This window comes from Adiantum capillus-veneris, chromosome 9, assembly GCF_014529385.1.
Source record: "Adiantum capillus-veneris isolate H3 chromosome 9, ASM1452938v2, whole genome shotgun sequence".
Classification (NCBI taxonomy): Eukaryota; Viridiplantae; Streptophyta; class Polypodiopsida; order Polypodiales; family Pteridaceae; genus Adiantum; species Adiantum capillus-veneris.
In genome coordinates, this window is record NC_140939.1 from 132,528,651 (window position 1) to 132,551,194 (window position 22,544).

General features: G+C 46.1%; 1 protein-coding gene across 1 annotated transcript in view; it reads right to left on the minus strand.

Moving 5' to 3' along the window:
• Window positions 1-21,784, minus strand: part of LOC147451194 (uncharacterized) — a 168,219-nt gene extending 146,435 nt beyond the window's left edge. The window contains exons 1-4 of the mRNA XM_086520156.1: window positions 21,499-21,784; window positions 21,260-21,366; window positions 18,266-18,429; window positions 2,246-2,420 (exon numbers count right to left, since the gene is read on the minus strand). Coding sequence (XP_086376282.1) covers window positions 2,246-2,420; window positions 18,266-18,429; window positions 21,260-21,366; window positions 21,499-21,784 — 732 coding nt within the window. The remainder of the gene's footprint in view (window positions 1-2,245; window positions 2,421-18,265; window positions 18,430-21,259; window positions 21,367-21,498) is intronic.
• Window positions 21,785-22,544: the final 760 nt, after the last annotated feature.

A 22,544-nucleotide genomic window follows, 5' to 3' on the forward strand; every position in this document is an offset into this window, starting at 1 on the left:
AACAAAGGAGAGCAGGCACTAATGCTGTCCCCTGCTGTTGTAGGCTCCTGGCAGCAGGGCCTCCTCCATTGGTGCTAGCTCCTGCATTCAATTGTTCAACGGCTGGTGGAGGTGGAGCTAGGCCGAGAGCAGCAGCAGGTGAGCTCCATCATCCCCTCCACTCCTAGTCCCCCTACTCACCCTCGCCCCCTACCCAACTCTCGACACTCTCCTCCCCTAGCCCCTAGCCCCTGCCTACTCGCCCTACCCTCCCCCTCACCCCGTCGCCCTAGTCCCTCCCTCCCCCTACCCCTAGCCCTACCCTCCCCCTCTCCCCCTCCCCCTCGCCCTAGTCCCTCCCTCCCTCTCACCCCCTCGCCCTCGTCCTAGCCCTAGTCCCTCGCCCTTGCCCTTGTCCCTCCACCTCTCCCCTCGTCCTCGCCCTACCCTCCCCCTCACCCTCTCGCCCCTAACCTGTCCCCCACTCACCCTCGTCCCTACCCACCCCCTCACCCCTCGCCCCTACCCTCTCTCAACCTCGCCCCTACCCACCCCTCACCCCTCGCCCCTACCCTCCCCCTCACCTTGCCCTCATCCCTACCCACCCCACCCCCTCTCACCCCTACCCACCCCACCCCCCCTCGCCCCTACCCTCCCCTCCCCCCTCGCCCCTACTCACCCTCTCCTTCCCCTCGTCCCTAGCCAGCCCCCCTCGCCCCACCCCTACCCTCCCCCTCCCCCCTCGCCCCTACCCACCCTCTCCCTTCCCCTCGTCCCTAGCCAACCCCCCTCGGCCCTATCCACCCCCTTCCACCACTCGCCCCTATCTAGCCCTCCCTACCCCCTCAGCCTCAACAATTTTTTCAGGCTTATGGTCACCCTCCTTTCAAGCTTATGGTCATCCCTCCTTGCGGTGTTACTCGGGCATATGGTCATCCCTCCGTTCGAGAAGAGTGTTGTTGCAAAAAGTGTGGCAAGGTTATCTGCAAGCATGGACCAGGTCATTTTCCTCTCACTATGGTTATCGATAATAAAGATGCGCTGGATCCAAACCGAGCATATCTCTCTGCTGTGGAGCTTTATTCTGTTTAGCCAATTGGGATTCTTGGATTATGCAATCATACTGAGTCCCGCCTATCCAAAGGTTTAAAACGTTTGCAAGCAGTGCAGTGTGTCTAAACTCCACTTTTGGGCCTAGAACCTGCTTCAAGAAAGATGTGCAGATGCAGTACCTAATGGTTTTCTTTCACAGTTTTTTCAGTATTTCCTCTCACCGAGACGGTGAGCGGTCTTGTGGCGGGCAACCTGTAGCACGCTACAGTCACTTTCACAGGACACAGTTAGTACAGTTGGTCTAGGCTGTTTTACACTGGACGGACCCTCTGGGCTGGGAGTGACACGTGGTAGTGGCAGGGTACCGACGGTGATCTAGTGAACATCGTGGCCAGGTCACCACATGGCTGACATTTATGAGCCGTTGGTGGCCCTTCATGCTCGTAAGAATACTCCTTCCTCTCAATCTACTCTCATACCGCGCTAGCTCTCACCATCTTCGAAGGTGTGTGAGATCTTGGGTCTGAGACCGTGAGGGAATTGATGTTGTGTTTGATAAGTGTTTTGCTTAGTGCATGAAGTTTCCATCTTCATTGCACTAGCTAGTCTTGAAGGAACACAAAGAATTGTATTGTACAATGTCTCTCTTGATGGGAGAAACCATAATACAAAGCCTTTTGGAGGGGGGACCGGCTCCATGTAAATCCGGTCCTCAACTGTTGTCAATAGCTTAATTTCTCTCTTTTGAAGTATTGTTCATGCTATCTAACTAGGTGTTATGCTTTTTGTTGCTCTCTCCACCCAAGCACTCTTGTTATTCTCATTAGGAAACTATTCTAATGAAATGTTCACTATGTTCATGCTATTTTCTGCTACACACAAGTTACTAGAACATTAAATGTTATAGAGGTGCTCTGTGATTTTTTGCAAAAGTCAAGAATAACCCTTGTGAACAGAAGGATAATTTTTTTGAAATAAATTTCAATGCATGGCCTTTCCTATCTGAATAGTTGTGGATTTCTGGGCATATGGATCAATGCAACCAGAAGATAAACCATACCATTAATACAAAATATTAACCATTGATTTGCTAGCCGCAAAATATACTAGTGCTAGCAAGCAAACAGATGCACTCTTGATTCAGAATGCCAATTTTCACTTGCACTAGATCTGAGTTTGGATTCACAAGCTGTTGACCGCAGAAAGACCTTACCTTTTGTCCCATCTCAACTTCAATTTTCTTCCAATGCCTTTCTTTTAGAGCTTTATTTCTCAAGTTTTGTATCACCGGGAGGGTCAACTTGAATTCATCAACCATTTTTCGTAACCGTGCTACTACCTTGTTTGGCAAAAGGCCCCTTTCAAGCTTCACCGATAGCTTTGAGTATCTGTTAAAGCAATAGAAACAGTAAACCCTGTTCTGCTTTTTTTAAAAAGGAACTAATTATCTAAATCACAGGGCCAAGAATATCATTTGAATAAATTCAATATATATCAAGAAATTGAATGGCATAATGGGAGGATTAGCTAAAAATATGAAATATGAGAAACAAGTAAAATTCACATAAAGGACTCTATTGGTTTGATTTGTTTGAGATTAGTTTTCTAGTAGTGCTTGTTTTGACAATACATGTTAAACTTTCAGTACAAACATCTTTAACACACCAAAAAAATTTCACATTTAAATGGCCTAGGGGGCAGGGGGGGGGGGAGGGGGGGATGTTTGCTGGCTGTTTTTCTGTCAAAAAGAGAGGGATTGATTTCTTTAAGGGCTGATTTGCACTCTGTTTTGGGCCACCCACTTTCTATGGGCATCCAATTGCCTTTTGATTATTAAAAGTCCACTCACAGACTTTGTTAGATAATAATTGCTTGCATGTAGCAAGGTGAATTTGGATTGTACCCTTACTAAATGGCGGTAGACTTTAGCTTTCACCAGTAAATAAATTGTCTAACTTTTCCTGCACTTTAGGACACATTGAACCTATAACTTGTAGCGGGAATAATGTGTCGTGCTCTCTACTATGGGTGCTCAGTACAATGTGCATGAAATCTCACTCCAATAGAAAGAAAACGTTGTAGACGATAAACAATATAGCAAACAAGTCACTCAACTCAACAGTAGAACCTGAACAGCATGGGACTCGACTAACTCAGATGAACCAGTACAGACTCTGGCATGGCAGCACACTCTCTGCTCCAAGGCCATAACTCACGGGTACAATGGGGGTGTCGAGACTCATGATGTGCAGGGAGGGTGCTGTGTGTGATGAAGACTTGACTCCACGCTAGACTCAAGACTCATAAACCATCTAGAACAGTGTCTATGACTCAAGCAAATGTAAACATATATACAACCCCAAAAGGGCAACCAACACATATCATCAAATATCTCTGATTGTCCGGCTGCACCCATCCCCAAACTGTGGCGAAGAAGAACTAGCCACGGTGTCCTCTAAACCACCACTCCTGCCACATGTCAAGTCCACCAAGTGTGAACCCACGACCAACTGTAACTGTCTTTCCGTGTAGAGTGACATTGTAGCCCAGTTACAGGTTGCCCACCACAAGACCACTCCCCGTCCCGGAGAGCGGTGGATTGAAAGAGCTGCAAAAAGGTCTACTGCTATGTACACTGGACGGTGAAGACGCCGGTGTATGGTGGAGGGTAGTGGCCATATGTATGAGGAGGGTACATTGGATAGGGAGCACCAACCCCATGAGAAGCAGACTGGGTAGGGTGAGAAGGTAGAGCAGCTGGGGTGGAAAGCCGGGAAAGCCACTGTAATAGGGAGAAGGATGGCACGAGGTGGACTGGGAGAGGGAGGCCACGGAGGGTCCGTGAAACTGTGAGGAAGCCGACCTTGGGTGTCCAAACTCCATAGTAGGTGGTAGTTGTTCGAATCCCTCGAATGAGCTTTCGAAGTGTCTGCTTGTAGTGCCATAGCAAGAACATGAGTAGAACTTTGAGCTGTAGTTGTGAGGGATGTGGCACCAAGAGGGGGGCACACCTTGCCTGGAGTAACGGATTGGTGCAGATCTTCTTCGGAGGATTCCTCAGACAGATGCTCTGAACTCGGAGCATAGTCCGACTTACTTTCACTGCTATCCCCAGAGGAGGCAGAGGACTCCTGCTCAAATTGGAGGTGCTGATCCCGATTTCTTATGAGAACCATTTTGTTGGTGATCACAATTGCAATGGAATTACTGGTTCAGAGAATTTCAAACTCATTAACTGCCCACAAAAGCATACATTTTTTCACAAAGGCATATGAAACTGCAGTTCCAGAATCCACATCGAGAAACATTGAAATACATGGAATGCATTTCCACGATGAAGAGGGGTTTGGCTGTGGCGCAGGCCTGCAATCTGAGATCAGCGAATTCTAGAGCTGTAGTGTTGTCCTGCCAATTCGCCCAGAGCCAGCGATGGAGAAGGGGATACCGATGGGGCTGCGATGGGAGGTGTAAGACCAGAGGAGAGAGGTGAGGGGAGATTGGGCGCTGTCTGCTGGTTCGACCTGCAGTAGCGCCCGCACACGAATTACAGAAAGTTTTAAAAGTCGCTGGGAGATGGTTTTCAAATAAGCTAAACTTGACATGGGAAAATTTATGCTACGTCAATTTAATTTCCAGCCTCTGGCAAAAGGCGAACGCCAAATAGCGAGGCAAAGTAGGCGAATGGCGAATGGCGAGGGCGAAGGGTGAGGGCCGGGTCAAGGCGAAGGGCGAGGCCAGCGTGGGGCCGACTGGCGAGCCCATGGCGAGGGTGAGGCTGAGAGGAGAGGGCGACTGGCTAACCCATGGCGAGGGCGATGCCGAGAGAAGCACTCAGGAGAGAATTTGCGAGAGATAGACAGAGCACTTGCTAGTAATCTTTTGTCAAAACAGAAGCAAATCAACAGAAGCATGGACAAGGGAGTGCTCACAAGTAAGGTTAATTACTGAATGCAGCTTGCAGCGTGAATTGTAAAGGATCTTTATGAAAAGCACCTCCACACCCACTCAGTGAGAGCAATCAGAGACACATCGGAGACACAATAGACAATGAGGATTAGAGACACCATAGTTAATGAGGATTGCCAGTGCCCAGAATGGTTTAAGGAGTAGCTGTAAAGAAAAGAGTGATATGATGAGTGACCCAAGAAAAGCAACGAGCAAAATTAAGAATAGCATACACTTGGTGCTTTGCACGAACTACACCAAGGACAACCAGAACCTAAACCCATCAACACAAAGTAGACCTACTCAAAGAGAAGAGGTGAACTCAGGTAGGAGAGGGAATGAAAGCAGCTATTGAATAGTGAGCTCGGTTCAGATCACCAAAGGGGAAAGCCAATAGAGACTTTTAAAGGGCGGAATGATACTTAATCCGAGATCCATTGACTAGGGACAGAGGGAGGCCTTCTAGGATGGATAATTGAACAGCTCCTTGGGGAAGAATTTCCTGCACTTTGTAAGGGCCTTGCCAAGCAGGAATGAGCTTTTTGGATTTCCTTTGGTAGCCAGCCTGATAGAGTAGCACTAATGATCCGGGCTTGAATTTTGGCTTGCGAAGATGACGATCATGCCATGCCTTACGACGGAGTTGTTTCGCTTGGAGTGAATTGGAAGCTAACAAACGACTCTCTTCCAGTTGGGAGAGACCAGACATGTAAGCAGAGCCCATACCCCGGACTGCTTACTTGGTCTCGGTCCACATCGAAAACAAACATCACAAACTTTGACATAAGCAACTGCATCCCTGAATCCATGAGAGACCACTTTGTAGAGTTTTTTGGGCGGTGATGTGACCAAGGTAAAGGCCACCAGTGGGACCATTGTGGGCATACTCAAGAATATGCTCAACTTCATGGGGAGAGACACACCACCTCATAATACCATCTGGGCTTGACTCGTAGAGCTGGCTGCCAATGATAGTGAATGGTCGAGACTTCAACAGCAACCTTCGCTTCTGCAAGGGAGATGCATTCTCTGGGTACATGCCAGTAGATAGAAAATGCAAGACATCGTCGTACCATTCTGGAGTTGTATCCACCTTAAAGAGACTGCGATCTGTAAAGTCATCTACAATCCATGTAGCGCCTTCACCTGTTTCAACGCGATAGAGGTGGTCAGCCATGACATGATGCTTGCCTGGATGGAGGACCACCCCAAAATCAAACTCCTGAAATAGTAGCCAACACCACACTCGACTTGCAACTTGTGGCTTGTTAAGCAGATAACGTAGGGCATGGTAATCAGTAATAATTGTGAAGTGCGCCCCTAATAAATAGTGACAAAATTTTTGTAGAGAATACATAATAGCCAAACCTTCCCTTCCTGTCGTGCTATAGTTGCACTCTGCTTTGATGAGCAGCCGACTTGCATATTGAACAGGTCGATCCAGGTTGAGCTCCTTGCTAGGTTGAGTCAGCACAGTACCCACATCTAGTTGACTGACATCCGTATGCACATGAAATGGGAGGGACCAATCGGAGGCAGCTGCTTCAGTTATATGTTTTTTGGGGTATGCAAATGCTTCAGTCTCAGGCTTTGACCATTGAAAGGGTACAGTAGCACTGGTAAGACGAGTCAATGGTTGGGCAACCTGTGCATACATCCCAATGAACCTGCGATGATAGCCTGTGTGGCCTACAAAGCTCTGAACACCTTTGGGATTAATGGGAGGAGGCAACTTCAAGATGGCTACTATCTTCTCTGGGTCAGAGACGCTAAACCTTTAGTAGACACCACATGGCCTAGAAGTGTGCCTTCAATGACCAAAAAAAGGCATTTGTTTGGATTGAGCTTTAGACGTGGTTCCCTGCACCTAAGGAAGACGGTAGAGAGCTGGGCAAGGTGCTTCTCTAGATTCTCCACTAGGGTTGAACATTGAGCACCCGAGAAGGTTGAAAAATCGTCCATAAATATGCGAAGAAGATGCGTGAGCAAAGAACAAAAGATGAGATATAATGTGCGATTGAAAGAAGGCGGAGCATTTTTCAGCCCAAAAGACATTCTAATGTAAATGAAAATACCCCAGAGAGTCACAAAAGCCGTTTTGAGCTGATGTCCCATATGGATGCCGAACTAATTATAGCCACTGAACCCATCCATGAAACTGTAAAGTATGTGCCCTGCCACATCTTCGAACACACGCTCAGTGAAGGGTGTGGGAAAACCCTATGGGATAGTGACCTTGTTCAGGGCACGGTAGTCGACGCACACGCAGATTTTATTGGATTGCTTCTTGGGCACTATGACCATGCGTGATATCCACTCAGAGTGCTCCACTGGGACAATGATCCCTGCTGCTTGCATTTTTCTAGCTCTTTCTTGACAGCCTCTGCATACTTAGGGTTAAGCTTATAAGCTCGGCCTCTGACTGGTTTAGCCCCTTCAACCAGAGAGATAGTATGCAGACCCAATTCTGGTGGGATTCCTTCCAAATCTTTGTAAGACCAGGGCCCAGGCAAAAACATCCTTAAAGGAGTGCATAAAAGAGAGTACCTGATCGAGTAGCGCCGGATGATCCCATAACCAAGTTGCTAAGAGGATGTGCTGAGGGTCGTCAGGGTCACCCAAGTTGACTTCTCTGACGGGGTCAAGAGGTGTAGCTAGTGAGGGTGCATCAAAAGATGAAGATTGAGCCGCCTCTTGGAGCTTTGAGACATCATGGGCTGGTGTCTAATCAATGTGAAAATCTGCTTACTCCTCTTGTAACCATCCCGGTGGAAGCTCCTTGAAGGGTAAATCCTCAGACATAGCAGAGTGCTTTTGCGTGGACGGGAAGTGGGACACAGAGGAGGCTAAGGGGAGAGGTGAGACAGTGGTGAACTCTTGCAAAAGAGATTTCTTCCCCCTTCTATGATGTGTGATAGGTTCACCAAGGACGATGGCTTCCATCAAGGGGGCAACAGACATGATTTTTAGTAACTCACACTAGCTTTTGGATGATGTGGCGCACTAGTCTCAGCTGGAGGAGCAAGGGAAGAAGAGGGTGGATCAGTGGGCAAGGGCTAAATAGAGACCACATAGCATGGAAACGATGTGGTAGCCTCCAACCACTGCAATAGATCTTCATCAGACCAGTAGGTGGGGTAGGTTGTTGCAGGTCGGGGATTTTCACATTGATTAGACACCAGCCCATGATGTCTCAAAGCTCCAAGAGGCGGCTCAATCTTCATCTTTTGATGCACCCTCACTAGCTACACCTCTTGTAACCATCCCGTTGGAAGCTCCTTGAAGGGTAAATCCTCAGACACAGCAGAGTGCTTTTGCGTGGACGGGAAGTGGGACACAGAGGAGGCTAAGGGGAGAGGTGAGACAGTGGTGAACTCTTGCAAAAGAGATTTCTTCCCCCTTCTATGATGTGTGATAGGTTCACCAAGGACGATGGCTTCCATCAAGGGGACAACAGACATGATTTTTAGTAACTCACACTAGCTTTTGGATGATGTGGCGCACTAGTCTCAGCTGGAGGAGCAAGGGAAGAAGAGGGTGGATCAGTGGGCAAGGGCTAAATAGAGACCACATAGCATGGAAACGATGTGGTAGCCTCCAACCACTGCAATAGATCTTCATCAGACCACTCATGTGGGGTAGGTTGTTGCAGGTCGGGGTTGGACTCCACTGACAAAGACCTATGATGAACCACTGGATCCATACCTCCTTCGAGTCGAATTGGTTGCATTAGGGAGCCAAGAGTATGGATCCACATGACGTCGTTTTCCCAATCGTGAAGTGCTTTAGTGTGCTACAGCCATGGTGTACCGATGAGAAAAGGAAAACCTCCCTCAACCTGGGGAAGACGAACCACAACAAAATCCAAGTGAAATGTGAAGTCTTATACTTGCATAGGCGCCTTGTCTACTATGCGCACTAAGTAGATCGTCCTCTGGTCGGCCAATGTTACTGTCAAGGGACCAAGGAGGGTAGGCTGCAGACCTAAAGCCAACATAGTGAAACAGGCATCAGATTGATCCACCATTGACTATGACACCGGAGAATTGGCGCCCAAGAATAGATACAGTGAGAGGAAGACTCCTATAATTGGTGAGGGGAGCGGCCGGATAGGAAATCAAGTAAGACTCTGAGGGTTGTATAGGGAGGTGCCCGCCACTAGGCCCAACACCCGCGTACATAGGTTGGACGATTGTAAGGGTGTCACTTCTTAGATTTGCATTGAGCTTTAGCATGTCGTAAAGAGAGACTTGCTGAAAGGTGTTCCTCAGGATACTTTCCGTTGTAGGCTTCTCGTTTTTGGTCAAAGTGTGTTCTAGGACTTTGATCTGTTGCAAGTCAGCTACTGCTTCCAAGAAGGCACCCTCAATATCAGATAGCATAGAAGTCGGCATTGAGGGGTGGGTTGTCAGATGTTGCAGATGGACTAGGTTTTTGAGGAGGAATTGGAAGAGCCGGAACTTCAGGAAGACTGAGGCCTAGGGCTGCTCGTTGTGACCTAGTGAGGACACCAAATGGCTCCTCCACTTGTTGCACCCTATCCTTAAGTGTCACCACATGTGTAGCAGGTGATGATTGAAGAATGGTGCTTACCGCAATCAGGTTGATCTTCGGAAATGTGAACTCTTGTTGGTTTTGACTGAGGTTGGAAGAGGTGGATTCCCATTGCTTCGGACAATCTTTACTATAGTGATCCTTAGCCTCAAGACAACGACGGCAAGGCGGAGACCCTTCGGGCAAGGGACAATTGCTTTCGTAATGCCCAAAGTCCCCACACCTGTAGCACAAAATGGGGCGATTGGACGAACGAGGCGTGGGACGAGGTGGTCTCTGCTCTTGTTGCATGGGGGTGGAGGCTAAGGTGTATAAGCGTCGAGGACCTAAGGGGGCACTAGCATGATAAAAACTTTTGAGATGGAAAGGCGCTTTGCATACCTTGCATAGTAGGAGAGGCTGTCAACAAAGGGGACATGTGGTTTGGATGGCCATAGGGAGAAACCATATTGGATGCAGGAGCCAAGTCGTGTTGAAGCGTAGGGGCGAGACTCTGCTGTAATTGCTGCAGTCCCTTCAGATAGTAGAAGTGATAGTAAGCTAGAAGCGGGCATTCCTGCGGAGGATGTTTGGAAGAATGGTAGGAGCTACACTCGATCATAGCCTTAGATTCGTGATGAGCCTTAAGCTCCTCCAGCTCCCGCTTGATCTGGTCCAAAGCTTCTTGATGTGGACGCTTCTCTTGTCGAAGAGAAAATGCTCTCTCCTCTTGAAGAGCATGTTGTAACTTCAGGGCTTCGAGCTCCCAGCATAAAGAAGTCAAAGGGTCAGAGAAACTTTCCAAAAATATTGAGGTAGTCTCTACCTGAGGAGAGTCGGTGAACAGCTTCTTGGCCCCCTCTATCCTAGTAGTAGCAGCAACAAATTCTTCCAGAGTGGCATCAGGTCGGAGACTCTCTCTGAGGTTTTGTTGAGAAGTCTTAGGAAGAGCCTTCTCTACCCATTTCTTGACCATGCATTCTCCTGGTTGTCGAGGAAGCTTTGTGACCAGAAACTTTTTCCTTGTCATGAGTTTTGCAAAAGTCTCATGCGGCTGTAGCATGAGGTTTGCCAATTTATCCAAAACCTTTTCTTGGAAGTCCCCTAGTCTGAACGCTTCACAAAACCGCCCTTGTAACGTGGCCCAAGTTGTAAAATGGTTCTTAACAAACTGACTGTACCATTTATCAGCTAAGCCATCCAAGGTTGAAGGGAAGAGCACTAGGTAAGCGTCTTCTCTGTTAAGCCCACGACCTCTGCAGAGGGAGACAAATCTCCTAGAATGGTCGTGTGCATCCTCTGTGGAGAGTCATTCGAAAGTCGAAAACTTTATATTCACTTTAGCCAGGACGCTGGTAAGCTCCTCCATGGCTGCTTGTACAGGAGCTTGTTCAAGAGATTGTTTAGCACAGGGGGTGAGAGCTGTACTGGGGAAGGTGACCTGGGAGGTGAAGAACTGTTTGAGGGAGTGGAGGTAGCCGCGTGGGAAGGTAGGGGTAACGAGGCTGGTAGACTTCTCGGCACAAAGGGGTGGCATTGTCGATGGTAGTACTTCGGAGGACTCAGTAATGGACTGTTGATCTTTGGACTGCCTCGTATGTGTCATGTAGTAATCAGAAACCACCCAAGCTTTGGGCACTAAGACTTTTACTTAGCTCGTCCACACTCCACTAGACCAGTGTGAGTGACTTGGACGAGAAACTAGCCAAGGACGAGTGACTAGACCAGGACAAGAGACTATACCAGGACGAGTGACTAGACCAGGGGGACGTCAGACTAGACCAGGACGAGTGACTAGACTAGAGACGAGTGTCTAGACCAGCTAGGACTGAGCTAGACAGACCAAGCTGGGCTATTCTAGTCCAGACTAGCAGACCAACACAAGAGAGAGCTTAAACGGGCTAGCTCCTCAACCTGTAGGCACAACATGGTGAGACTTCAGTTGAGGTCCCACCGGGCGTGCCAAAAATGAGAGCACCTGTAGCGGGAATAATGTGTCGTTGTCTCTACTGTGGGTGCTCCTCAGTGCAATGTGCATGAAATATCACTCCAACAGAAAGAAAACATTGTAGAGGATGAAAATATAGCAAACAAGTCACTCAATAGAACAACAAACTCAACAGTAGAACCTGAACAACATGGGACTCGACTAACTTGGATGAACCAATACAAACTCTGGCATGGTAGCACACTCTCTACTCCAAGCCCAGAACTCACGCGTACAATGGGGGTGTCGAGGCTCATGATGTGCAGGGAGCGTGCTGTGTGTGATGTAGACTCGACTCGAAGCTAGACTCAAGACTCATATACCAACTAGAACAGTGTCTTACCGACTCAAGCAAATGTGACCATATATACAACCCCAAAAGGGCAACCAACAAATATCATCAAATATCTCTGACTGTCCAGTTGCACCTATCCCCAAACTGTGGCGGAGAAGAACTGGCCATGTCCTCTAAACCACCACTCCTCCCATGTGTCAAGTCCACCAAGTGTGAACCCACAACCAACTAAAACTGTCTTTTCGTGTAGAGTGACATTGTAGACCAACTACATAAGTGGAATTCACCACTTCAAAACAATCCACGACTTGGTAGCTAGAGCGCTCCCAAGTCGACGACGACACCCGGCAGGCCCCAAAGACTGGCGCTCCTTTCAGTATTTCTTTATTCAATTGCAAATAAACGACCCAAACTCTCACCAAGCTGTTCAAACCTGTCAAGGTCTGAAATTGCAGGTTTTAAACCCAATTTTGGTAACATAACGGTGCCAAAAACCTGTAGGTCAAAAGTACATGTCTAGGACGGATTCTTTTGCATTTTATAGGCTTTTTGGTGAGCTGCAGGTCAATTTCAGCATGTTGTAATTTCTTGTTTTGGTAAGTGTTAAGTGCCAAAGCCCTGTATAAGCCCCCCAAGGCTTCCCCGAGGCTCCCTTGGTGTTATCTTGCAGTTTAGGTGCAAAACCCTAAACCTGCAAATAAACACAGTACCTTGTAATTTTCTGTTTTGGATCATTTTGAGTGGAGAAAACACGTGTACGCATGTCTCACGAGCTCCCGCACACAATGGGACAATTCCCCTTTGATTTGGACAAGTTTTTACACAAGAGAACTCTCCATTTTCGCAATTTGTCGGGATGGGGCTATGCGTACCTGTGGAGGATTAGCAATTAGCTAATCCGGTTCCTGTTTATAAGTCTCTTGCCTTGGCAAGCATGCATAAAACCCACATAACTATACATGGTTATCTAAGTAGCCCAACTAATGGGGCATTACCATATGTGCAAAGGGGGGAGAGAGATTCATGAGAGAAAATCATTGTGCTACATGAGACAAGGGACAAAGGCAAGCTTTCCATTAAAACTGTGATCACTTGCACCCACTACTAACACACACACTGTACTCACTTATGAGCTTCAAATCAACCCTCTTAATTTTGGGTGCCCCCAGCTGAGATGAGCCTTCTGGATGTGTGTATTGGCTTGCAGGTTTCTCTCCTACTGCCTTGTGTCCAGTTTGCCCCATTTGGTTTAATTCCTAGTACCTACCATATTATAAAGTCCTACCAAGGGCCCTAAATGACTTTCACTGAGACTAGCCACCTCTTTACTAGTCAGATTTCAATGTCAATCGGCCCAACCATCTCTTGGCTGCTGTAGCAGGGCTACAGTGTAACTGGCACAGGACATGCAATTAGTTGCAGTTGGGCTGGAGTTCACACTGGACGGACTCTCACCTGGGCAGTGACACGTGGCAAGTGATACGGATGGTGGTCCAATGGACACCGTGGCCAAATCACCACCACCTCAATTTGGAGTTAGGCTTAGCTGGATTGGGATATCTGCCAACCATTGGTGGCTCTTTAGGAGATACATATGAGTGGTTGGTTCCAGTCGCCATTACACATCATGATCCACTTTTGTTTGGTTTAGCATCTAGTCTTGAGTCCCGAGTCTAGAATTTTGAACGCTACTGGCACTCTCCCTCCACATTGCAGCCTGGACACCCCCATTGTACCATGAGTCCTGAGCTTGGAGCTGTATGTGCTACCGGCCAGAGTTGTATGGTTCTTTGAGCTTGTCGAGTTCCATTGAGTTGAGTCTGCAGTTGTGTTTTGAGTCGTATCGTATCTTGAGCCATATTTTTCTTCTGTGTTTGAGTCATGTTCTTGTGTGATGTTTCTTCTGTTGGAGTGAGGTTTCATGCATACTACACTGAGGAGCACCCACTCTAGAGAGCACGACATCTTTTCCTCGCTACAAGTACTCTCATTTTTGGCACGCCTAGTGGGACCTCAACTGATGTCTCACTCCGTTATGCCTACTGGTTGAGGAGCTAGCTGATTAAGATTAAGCTCTTATCTGTGTTTGTGTGAGATTTCTGATCTAGTTTGGTCTCGCCCAGCTTCCCTCTGCCAGCTTGGTCTAGTCTCTCGTCTAGGTCCAACCTGGTCTCGTCCAGGTATAGCCAGGGGTCTAGTCACTCGTCCTGGTCTAGTTGTCTCTTGTCCAGGTCTAGGTAGGTCTCGTCTAGGTCTAGCCCCATTAGTCACTCGTCCTGGTCTTGGGAAGCCTAGTCTAGTGTTCAGTCAGTTCATGTCCAGAAGCTTGGGTGCACTCTTGGTTACTGTATGACACATACAAGGCAGTCAAAGGAGCAACAAAGTCCACTACTAAGTCCTCTGAAGTACTACCACAGAAAGCGTCAACCATTTGTGCCAAATAGAAGCCCACTATCACCATTACCCCTACCTTCCCCCTCAACCAGTTCTACACCTCCCCAGTCACCCCCATTGACAAAACTTCTCATCCCCTGTGTTACAGCAAGCTAGAGTGCAACAAGCACCTGCACAGACATCCATGGAGGAGCTCACAAGCGTTCTAGCTAAGGTAAATATTAAGTTTCCGACTTTCAAAGGTCTCTCCACAGAGGATGCTAACGACCATGCCCGGAGGTTTGTTTCTCTCTGCAGAGGTCGTGGCTTCAACCAAGAAGATGCCTACTTAGTACTCTTCCCATCTACCTTGGATGGCTTAGCAGCAGACAAGTGGTACAGTCAGTTTGCGGAGAACCACTTTGCGACTTGGGCTACTTTACGACAATACTTTTGTGAAGCTTTCAGACCATGGGACTTCCAGGAGAAGGTCCTGAATGAGTTGGCCAACTTGATGCTCCAGCCAAATGAGACTTTTATAGAGCTCATGACCAGAACAAAATCTCTGGTGGCCAAGCTTCCTCAGTAACCGGGTGAATTTATGGTTAAGAAGTGGGTGGAGAAGGCTCTTCCAAAAACTTCCCAACAAAAAGTCTCCGACATGACGCCACTCTGGAGGAGTTTGTCGCAGCTGCTACTAGCTACGAAGCTGTTCACCGACTCCCCTCATCTAGAGACCCCCTCAGTGTTTTTGGAAAGTCCTTCTGATCCTTTAACTTCTTTACGTAGGGAACTGGAAGGCTTAGAGTTACAGCGAGCTCTTCAAGAGGAGAGGTCCGTCTCTCTTAGAGAGGAGAAGCCTCCACATCACGAGGCTTTGGAACAGATCAAGCGCGAGCTAGAAGAGCTCAAGTCTCAACAGGAGACTAAGGCTATGGTTTGGTGTAGCTCATGCTGCTCTCTAGGGCACACTCCACATGAATGCCCCCTTCGGGTTTACTACCACTTTTGCGAAAAGTATGGACACGAGGAAAAGGATTGCTACTACCTTAAGGGATTGCCACAAATACAACAAAGTCTTGGTCCTACTCTTCAACAAGGGCCACCACCTGCATCCAACATGGTTTTCCCCTATAGTCATCCAAACCACATGCCACCTTTGCTGACAAGGGGGTTTCTGTCTATGATGCTCTATGTCATCACTCTAATGATGCGTCTAGAAAACCCCCTTTTCGTAGATCCAATTTTGCAACACTAGTGTGGTTCCCACAATCCTCGTCCTCAAGAAGGCAGAAGTCACACCAAACACATGAATGCACAACCTCCGGCATGGCGTTTGAAATCAAAGTCCAAAAATTTTCTCTCGGATTCGCATGATTGGGGACATAGACCTTCAACAAGCCAAGAGTCTCCCCATGGAAGTGCATCCTAAGCCATTGAGCCTCTCAAGGCATGAAAAATCCTCTATCCACATGGCATGCTACCAAGAATCCAAATTGATATACATACTCCACCTTGGGCTCCCATAGTGCCAAAAGTAGCAAACTAAAAAATCTCATATCTGTTGATAAACAATTGACCGATATTACAAATATGGCTCACCCATAGATAATGCATCAAAACATTAATGGACCTTCCAGAAAAGCATCTTTGAAGCTCTAGTCGCAACCAACCCCGATACCGTCCAGACCAAGCCCCTGTACATTCCATGAGACAATCCTCCTGGGGCACCTAAAAAATCAAGGCTTTTGCAACGTCGACATGATCTTTGGAAGTGTTTTGGATGGAAAATAGTCGATGCCCAAGCGACTGCGAGGATGCTAGACAATTTCTTATAGTCCATGTCTCTCGGCCAACACGCAGTTTCTCTGACTCTTTGGTGCACTGTTTTCTTAGTACATGGTTGTGTTTAAAGTCTTTAGTGCTTGTGTTTGAAGTACTTACTGGTTTCAAAATTAGTCTGCATGCATCCAATCCTTCTATACCTGAAAGGTTTGGTCCAAAGCAAATAGATGACAAACTCATCAGCCCTTCAGCTTCACATCCAGAAAGAGCTTTGTACCTTTGTATTGTAGAGTAATATTCTTATTGTACATCTCAATAGAAGCTATGCTCTAGAGTAATCTTCTTGTTATACATGTCAATAAGCGTCTTGCTCCAAGAGCTAAAAAGTTGGCTACAATTCAAGCAAACATATCGACCTCAAAGTTGGGGGTCAAGTATAGTACTACAAATTCTACTCAACTTAGTAGTGCCCTTCCTTCATTCATGAGACCTAACCATCATGGTAGCCAAAGACTCAAGGCCAGAGCTGCTACTCTAGAGGTAACAGAAAAAAAAGCAACCACTGTGGAGAGTCGGAGTCAAAAATAAGGCTAGAGGATTTGGTAGTTGCTTTCCTCAACCATATAGACCTCTGTGAAATTCCACCTGAGAAAGGCACAAAAAACTAGTAGATGAAAGCCAACTCTTTGTTTTCTTTTGCCTCTCCATGCAAATCATCCATGGACCTGACGATGCTCCGAACTCTCCCCCAGTTTAGCATGCCTCTTGCGAAATTCCAAAAATATCATCTTTGAATCTCTTTGATTGCCCCACTCTGCCTGGAAAGCTTCTCCATGTTCATGTGTAAGACAGACCCTGCCAAAGTGTCCTAGATGACAAAGATTCTGAGGGGAAATATGAGAAAGGTGTGTCTACTAGAAGAGTTATTATTAGGTGTAGATGATAGCAAGAGGTACGATTAGACTCTCTTTCCTTTTCTTAAACTTTTGTTGATCTTGCTATGGGACTCACACAATGTCCTACCTCAGATGTGATATAGGCATAATTACAGACGATCTATCTTGACAGGTGATCTACAAATTGGTGGTACACTGTTGACATGCGGTCATTCACTTTATTTGCAAGCCAGAAGTCATCGAGGCAAATTAAAACATTCTAAACAATCAAGTACCACTTGCACACCCATGTAGCAAGACCACCTTGTGAAAGAGAGAGATAGGCCCCGAACCTGGCACCCCTGCCAGGAACCCTTAATCTGCAGTAGGCTTCAAAAGCTTTGCCCCAAAAGCTTAAAGGTAAATCCAACCAAAAGCTTTGCCCCAAAAGCTTAAAGGTAGATCCAACCAAAGAGGGTGTGTGCATGGATTTTCTGGCCAAAAATCAGCCCATGTTGATGTGAGTGGTTTCCCCAGTTATTTTTGGAAGGACTGCTTTTTGATTGCATGCACTGGACTATATTTGGGAAGGACTGCTTTTTTGGTGCTTCTTTTCAGCATCACCATACCTTTTGGGTTCAATTCCACATGCCGAGGATTCACTATGTTCTGCTACAGCCAGCTGTTACATGAAAGTGGCATCTCAGTACTAATAGAGCTAGCTGGCTACCATGATTGCTTTTGCTGACCACCTTCCATGACCAGTTGCACCGACCATGCCCAATTGATGACAAGTAGTTCGAATCCACTATTTCCATGTTGTAAAAGTGTTGACTTAATTGAGAAATGAGCAGGAAACAGGAACTTGGCTAAAAGTTATGCGATGTGAGAGTACAAGGTGAAGAGTTGAAATTCTCCGGCAGATTTAATGATCAGAGAATGTCAAAGCTGGAAGGTGATCATGCGACTCGGTTATCATGAAGCAGTTACTTGGACTTGCCACAATTCTCAAGCGATAAAGAGAAAGGGACCAAGGAGATTCTTCTGATAAGAAGATATACACAAACAGCTTCTATGTACTTTGTCAGTTAAGCCCCGTCCTTTCTCAGATATTGTTGCTTGAATTGGCACTGTCTGGTACATACATAGATATCCTTATTCCCTACCAGAGAAAGAGGACGACCCTTGTGGAGAATTTCGAATCCTTGGGATGTGCAATTTCCTATTGCATATGGTTGGAGAAAGAGGACGACCCTTGTGGAGAATTTTGAATCCTTGATGTGCAATTTCCTATTGCATACGGTTGGAGATTTAAATGTGTATAAATGAACAAAATGCAGTCACATCAACAAACAACTAAATCAATTTTGCCCAATGAATTGATCAAAGATTAGTACTGCAATATGTAAAGAAAATCCAAAGTTCTGAAATCAAATCTACCTTTGAACTACTTCTTCAATGACATCTATTCCAAGCTTTTCAAAATGTGTATCAACCCAAGCAAGCCTTTTATGAATAAGATCTTCTAAAGCACACCACAGAGCCTTTTTCATTTCTACCTCCTCATAAGCATCTTTAAGCTCATCAAATCTTGTCTCTTCCATCTACAGAAGCTAAACAAAAACTTTAACATGAGTATAATTTTGAAGCATAAAACAATTTCCTTTTTTGCTAGAGTTAAGACTCATTCAGTGTATAAGCTAAACAAAATTTTTAACATGAGTATATCATTTCGAATCATAAGACAACTTCCCTTTATGCTAGAATTAAGACTCATTCAGTGCCTTGAAACAATCGATGTTTTTTTAAGTTTTGAATGCGAAATCAACGTAAACTTAATTATAGAAACAAAATTATAGCACCCACAACTCCTCCTATACAATTGATGGTTTTTAAGTTTTGATAGTATGGCTCTCTCTTGGAGATTCTCCCTTGCATTAGCTCATACTTTTATAGAACAAAAGAGGTCTTCTCTTGGAGAATCTCCCCTTGCATTGGCTCATACTTTTATAACACAAAAAAGGTCTTCTATCAATATTTTTCACTTGACTCATCATGTATATGTTAATCGTCTTAGTGTTTACATCCTTTTCTTCAAGACTTTCTTGGATTTCGCTCACATGTCATTATAAAGGACAATTCTATTTTTCATCATCCCTTTCTTAAAGGCAATGTAGCTAAAGGTCATAATCATATCCCTTCACTTCCTTCTAATCGTTTCGTTGCCATTGATGAGCTATGCTCTGTTTGGCAAAAAGTTTGGCTATTTTAAAAAATTATATATTTAGTAGATCATAAATTTTTCATTAAAGACCTATTTCTTCAAAAATTTCACAAAATAAAATCAAAATATCATGTTCGATAACTCTTTTATGGTTCCCTTTAGATTGGGTAAAAAAAAGTTAGATACAAGAATAAATGGTCCCTTGATCTTATCACGAATTAGTGGTTTCTAGGCAAAGATAGAATTTTGTTCCAAAAGTAGTAGATACTTTGGCACATTGATGCATGCACCTTAGACAAAAACTAGAGAAGACTAGCAAGGGCAAGAAAAGTTTCTTGAACTCACTAAAAATAGATAAGGTTTGTAGCCAGAAGAAAAGGGAAAGGAAAAAGAGGGGAGGGGTTTTGGTTTTCATGTGATACGCGTGATTGTTATATGCGATAGCCTCTACTACACTGCCCGCACATCACTAACAAAATGAAAACAAAAAAAAGATGAAGACAATCTGAGACCAAAGCTTGATCCTTCCTCACCAAAACCTTGCTTCAAATCCAAAAAGAGCATCAATTTGAGTTCACAAACACTCGATTGTAATCCAAAGAAGAAACAATGATCACAACCTTCTGTGCGTAGAAAAAATCTTTTCAACAGACTCTTCAAAAACGCAAAAAACAATACCATGACCAAATCTGACCCCCACTGTTGTAGCTCTGTGTGCAACTAGCCACTGGAACAAAGTGACTTGCCTCGGCTGTCTAGAGTCCCACAACCGCTCCCAAAAGCCTGACAAGAACTCAACTCTGAGACCCTCCTCCTGTCAATGAAGTGCTGCAGCAGGACGAGCCTCTCCCCATGCTACCAGTTTGTGACGCCCAAGTCGAACAGTGTACTAAACGAAAGGGATACTAGGGTGGTCGGCTCAAGAGAAGGGTCTCTCCAAAACCACTCTCCAAGGTCCCACTGCACTTGTGCCAGAGACCAGCTCTCCCAAGCCCAAAGCCTCCAGTGGTCTGCCTCAAGGTCTGCTGGGTCAGGATCTCTGACACAGATCCTCCCACAAATGCCCACTACTTGTATCCTCTGAAAACAGCACTTTGCAACCTGTGGAGCCTCTACTCAGACTCTGTGTAGTCGATCCTCGCCGTGGATCTTGAAGAGCATGGGGGGGTAGGGACTTCGAGCGGAGCTATTGTCTCTAGAGGGGTGAGCAACTCAGCTGGTAAAGCCTCTGTAATGTCCTGGCACATGCTCTGCACCCCTCTTATGCCCCGTAGTTGGATGCTCTCTACCTCCTCTGGCAAAACTAAAAACTGAAGCCAGTCACCTAGAGTGCGGGCTGGGCCCTCTGCCATGAAACCCCAAGAAACATGAGGCCTACTACCTCTGGCAATACTAAAAACTGACGCCAATCACCTAGAGTGCGGGCTGGGCCCTTTGCCATGGGACCCCAAGAAACATGAGGCCTGCTACCAACCAAGTGGCCTCTCTGAGTGCTAAACATGGGGTTCCAAACAAGGGGCTGTCTCAAGCGCTCCTCCGTGCAAGTGGGTTGGTGTTGCTCCACGCCACACCGTAGTTGCTCCCAAGAGCAAAGCAGACTCGCAGCAAATTGATCCTCCAGTCTCCTACTCAGACCAAGTTTGCGCATCTCTGTAAAGATCCACCTGATGGAAGGTCTCCAAGGGCCTCCTGCATGAGGCACTCGATCTCTAAGCCGCTGAAGCAACAATTCCTTCCAGGGCTCCTCCTCTAGAAGCAGTCCTCTGACAACAAACTTCCTAAGAAGGGCTTTGCTCTGCTGTGCTAGGTCTATGATCCCCAACCCCCCCTAGAACATGGTAGAGTGATGACCTGCCAGGCTACTTTGGCCCGAGCTAACTGAATGTCACGCTCTGACCAAAGAAAGTTCCTGATCAAGACCAAAGAAAGTTCCTGATCAACCTCTCTAACTGGCTGATACAGGAGCTCAAGAAGATCCAGCAAGATATGATGTACCACATAGTAGCCAACAACACCAGGGTGGCCACTACAACTCTGCTTGCCAAAGAGAGTTGTAACGAACTCCAATGTAGCAACTTCCTCCCGATGGATAGGAGGAGGGGAGCAGTCTGCTGCTCAAGGGATCTATTTTACCATGTCAATCGACTGTATACAGCCATACCTCTCAGCATTCATTTTGAACCTTACAAAAGTTTCGTTTGTATGATTACCTGGAAAACTATCTGATATTGTTGGATTCGCTGGAAATTAGTTTTCTGTAATTCCATATCTTTGGAAAGTGTCCTCACATATTGAAGAACTTCTTGCATATCAGAATCTGCAGTTAACAAAAGGGACCGTCATGCAAAGAAATCGGGATAGGTGGGATTTTAATCAATTACAAGCTGTCATTACTAGACTAAATCTGTCAAAGTTCATTCAATTTTAATTTGTAGTAAAGAGTAATTACTCTCATCAAGAATCATATCATGGCGTGCACGCTGCCTAATCAATGCTACTTCAGTCTTGAGCTGATCCAGCTGCTTCATCAAGTCCGCACTAAAAAGTTTGACATTTTCTACTTTACTTTCTTCTGCAGTAATCATGGCATCCTTGCAGCTGTTGAAATCAGCACCCATCATTTGATATGATGTGGATTCAATTTCTGCTATAGGAATTTGGTATTCTTGCATTAATGATATATACTCCTTGATTGCAAGAAACTGATCTTCTAAAGAATCCATTCTGTCTTGCATAACCTGTACCCAAGCTGAGGCTTGTTTGATCAAGCATCATAAATAGGTGTTTATTTCAAGCTGAGTTTTTTCCTTTATTTAGACGGAATAGAAAATTTCCTGTCGGATTAGTTGTGCAGTTTCTAACTGCTCTCACGCCTATACTGACAAGGCTCAGGCTGGTCAATATTATTTTTCTAATCACTGGATAAATACTTACCTCAAGAAGTCATTTTCCAATTTCTGCCATTTCTCTGCATCCCTTCCCTACAAACTAGCTGGCAGCGCACACAGCTCCAGACCAAGTGCACACAAACGTACAATGGGGGTGTCGAGGCTCAAACAGTGCAGGGAGAGTGCTGTGTGTAAGACTAGACTTTGGACCAAAAGACTCATATCCACTCATACCCGACAGATCATATATACAATGGGTACACAACATCTACTCATACCAGACTGATCATATATACAATAGCTACACAACATCCATAACTGCTAACAAATATCTCTTAGAGATAGGTGCACATATCTGGACTATGGACCGTGGTGGTGGTGGTAGGCTGGCCACGGTGTCCACTCGTCTACCACTCCTCGATGTCTCGACTCTCGCCAAGCACCTCTGGTCCACTATACCATCGACGGCTCTGGTCCATTCGTCAAGTGTCAGCCCAAGTATAAACCCTAGACCAACTGTAACTACGTGGCTAGTGCAGGTCACACTGTAGCGGCATAGCCCTGCTATAGGTTGCCCGCCACAAAACCACTCAGTATCCTAGGAAGT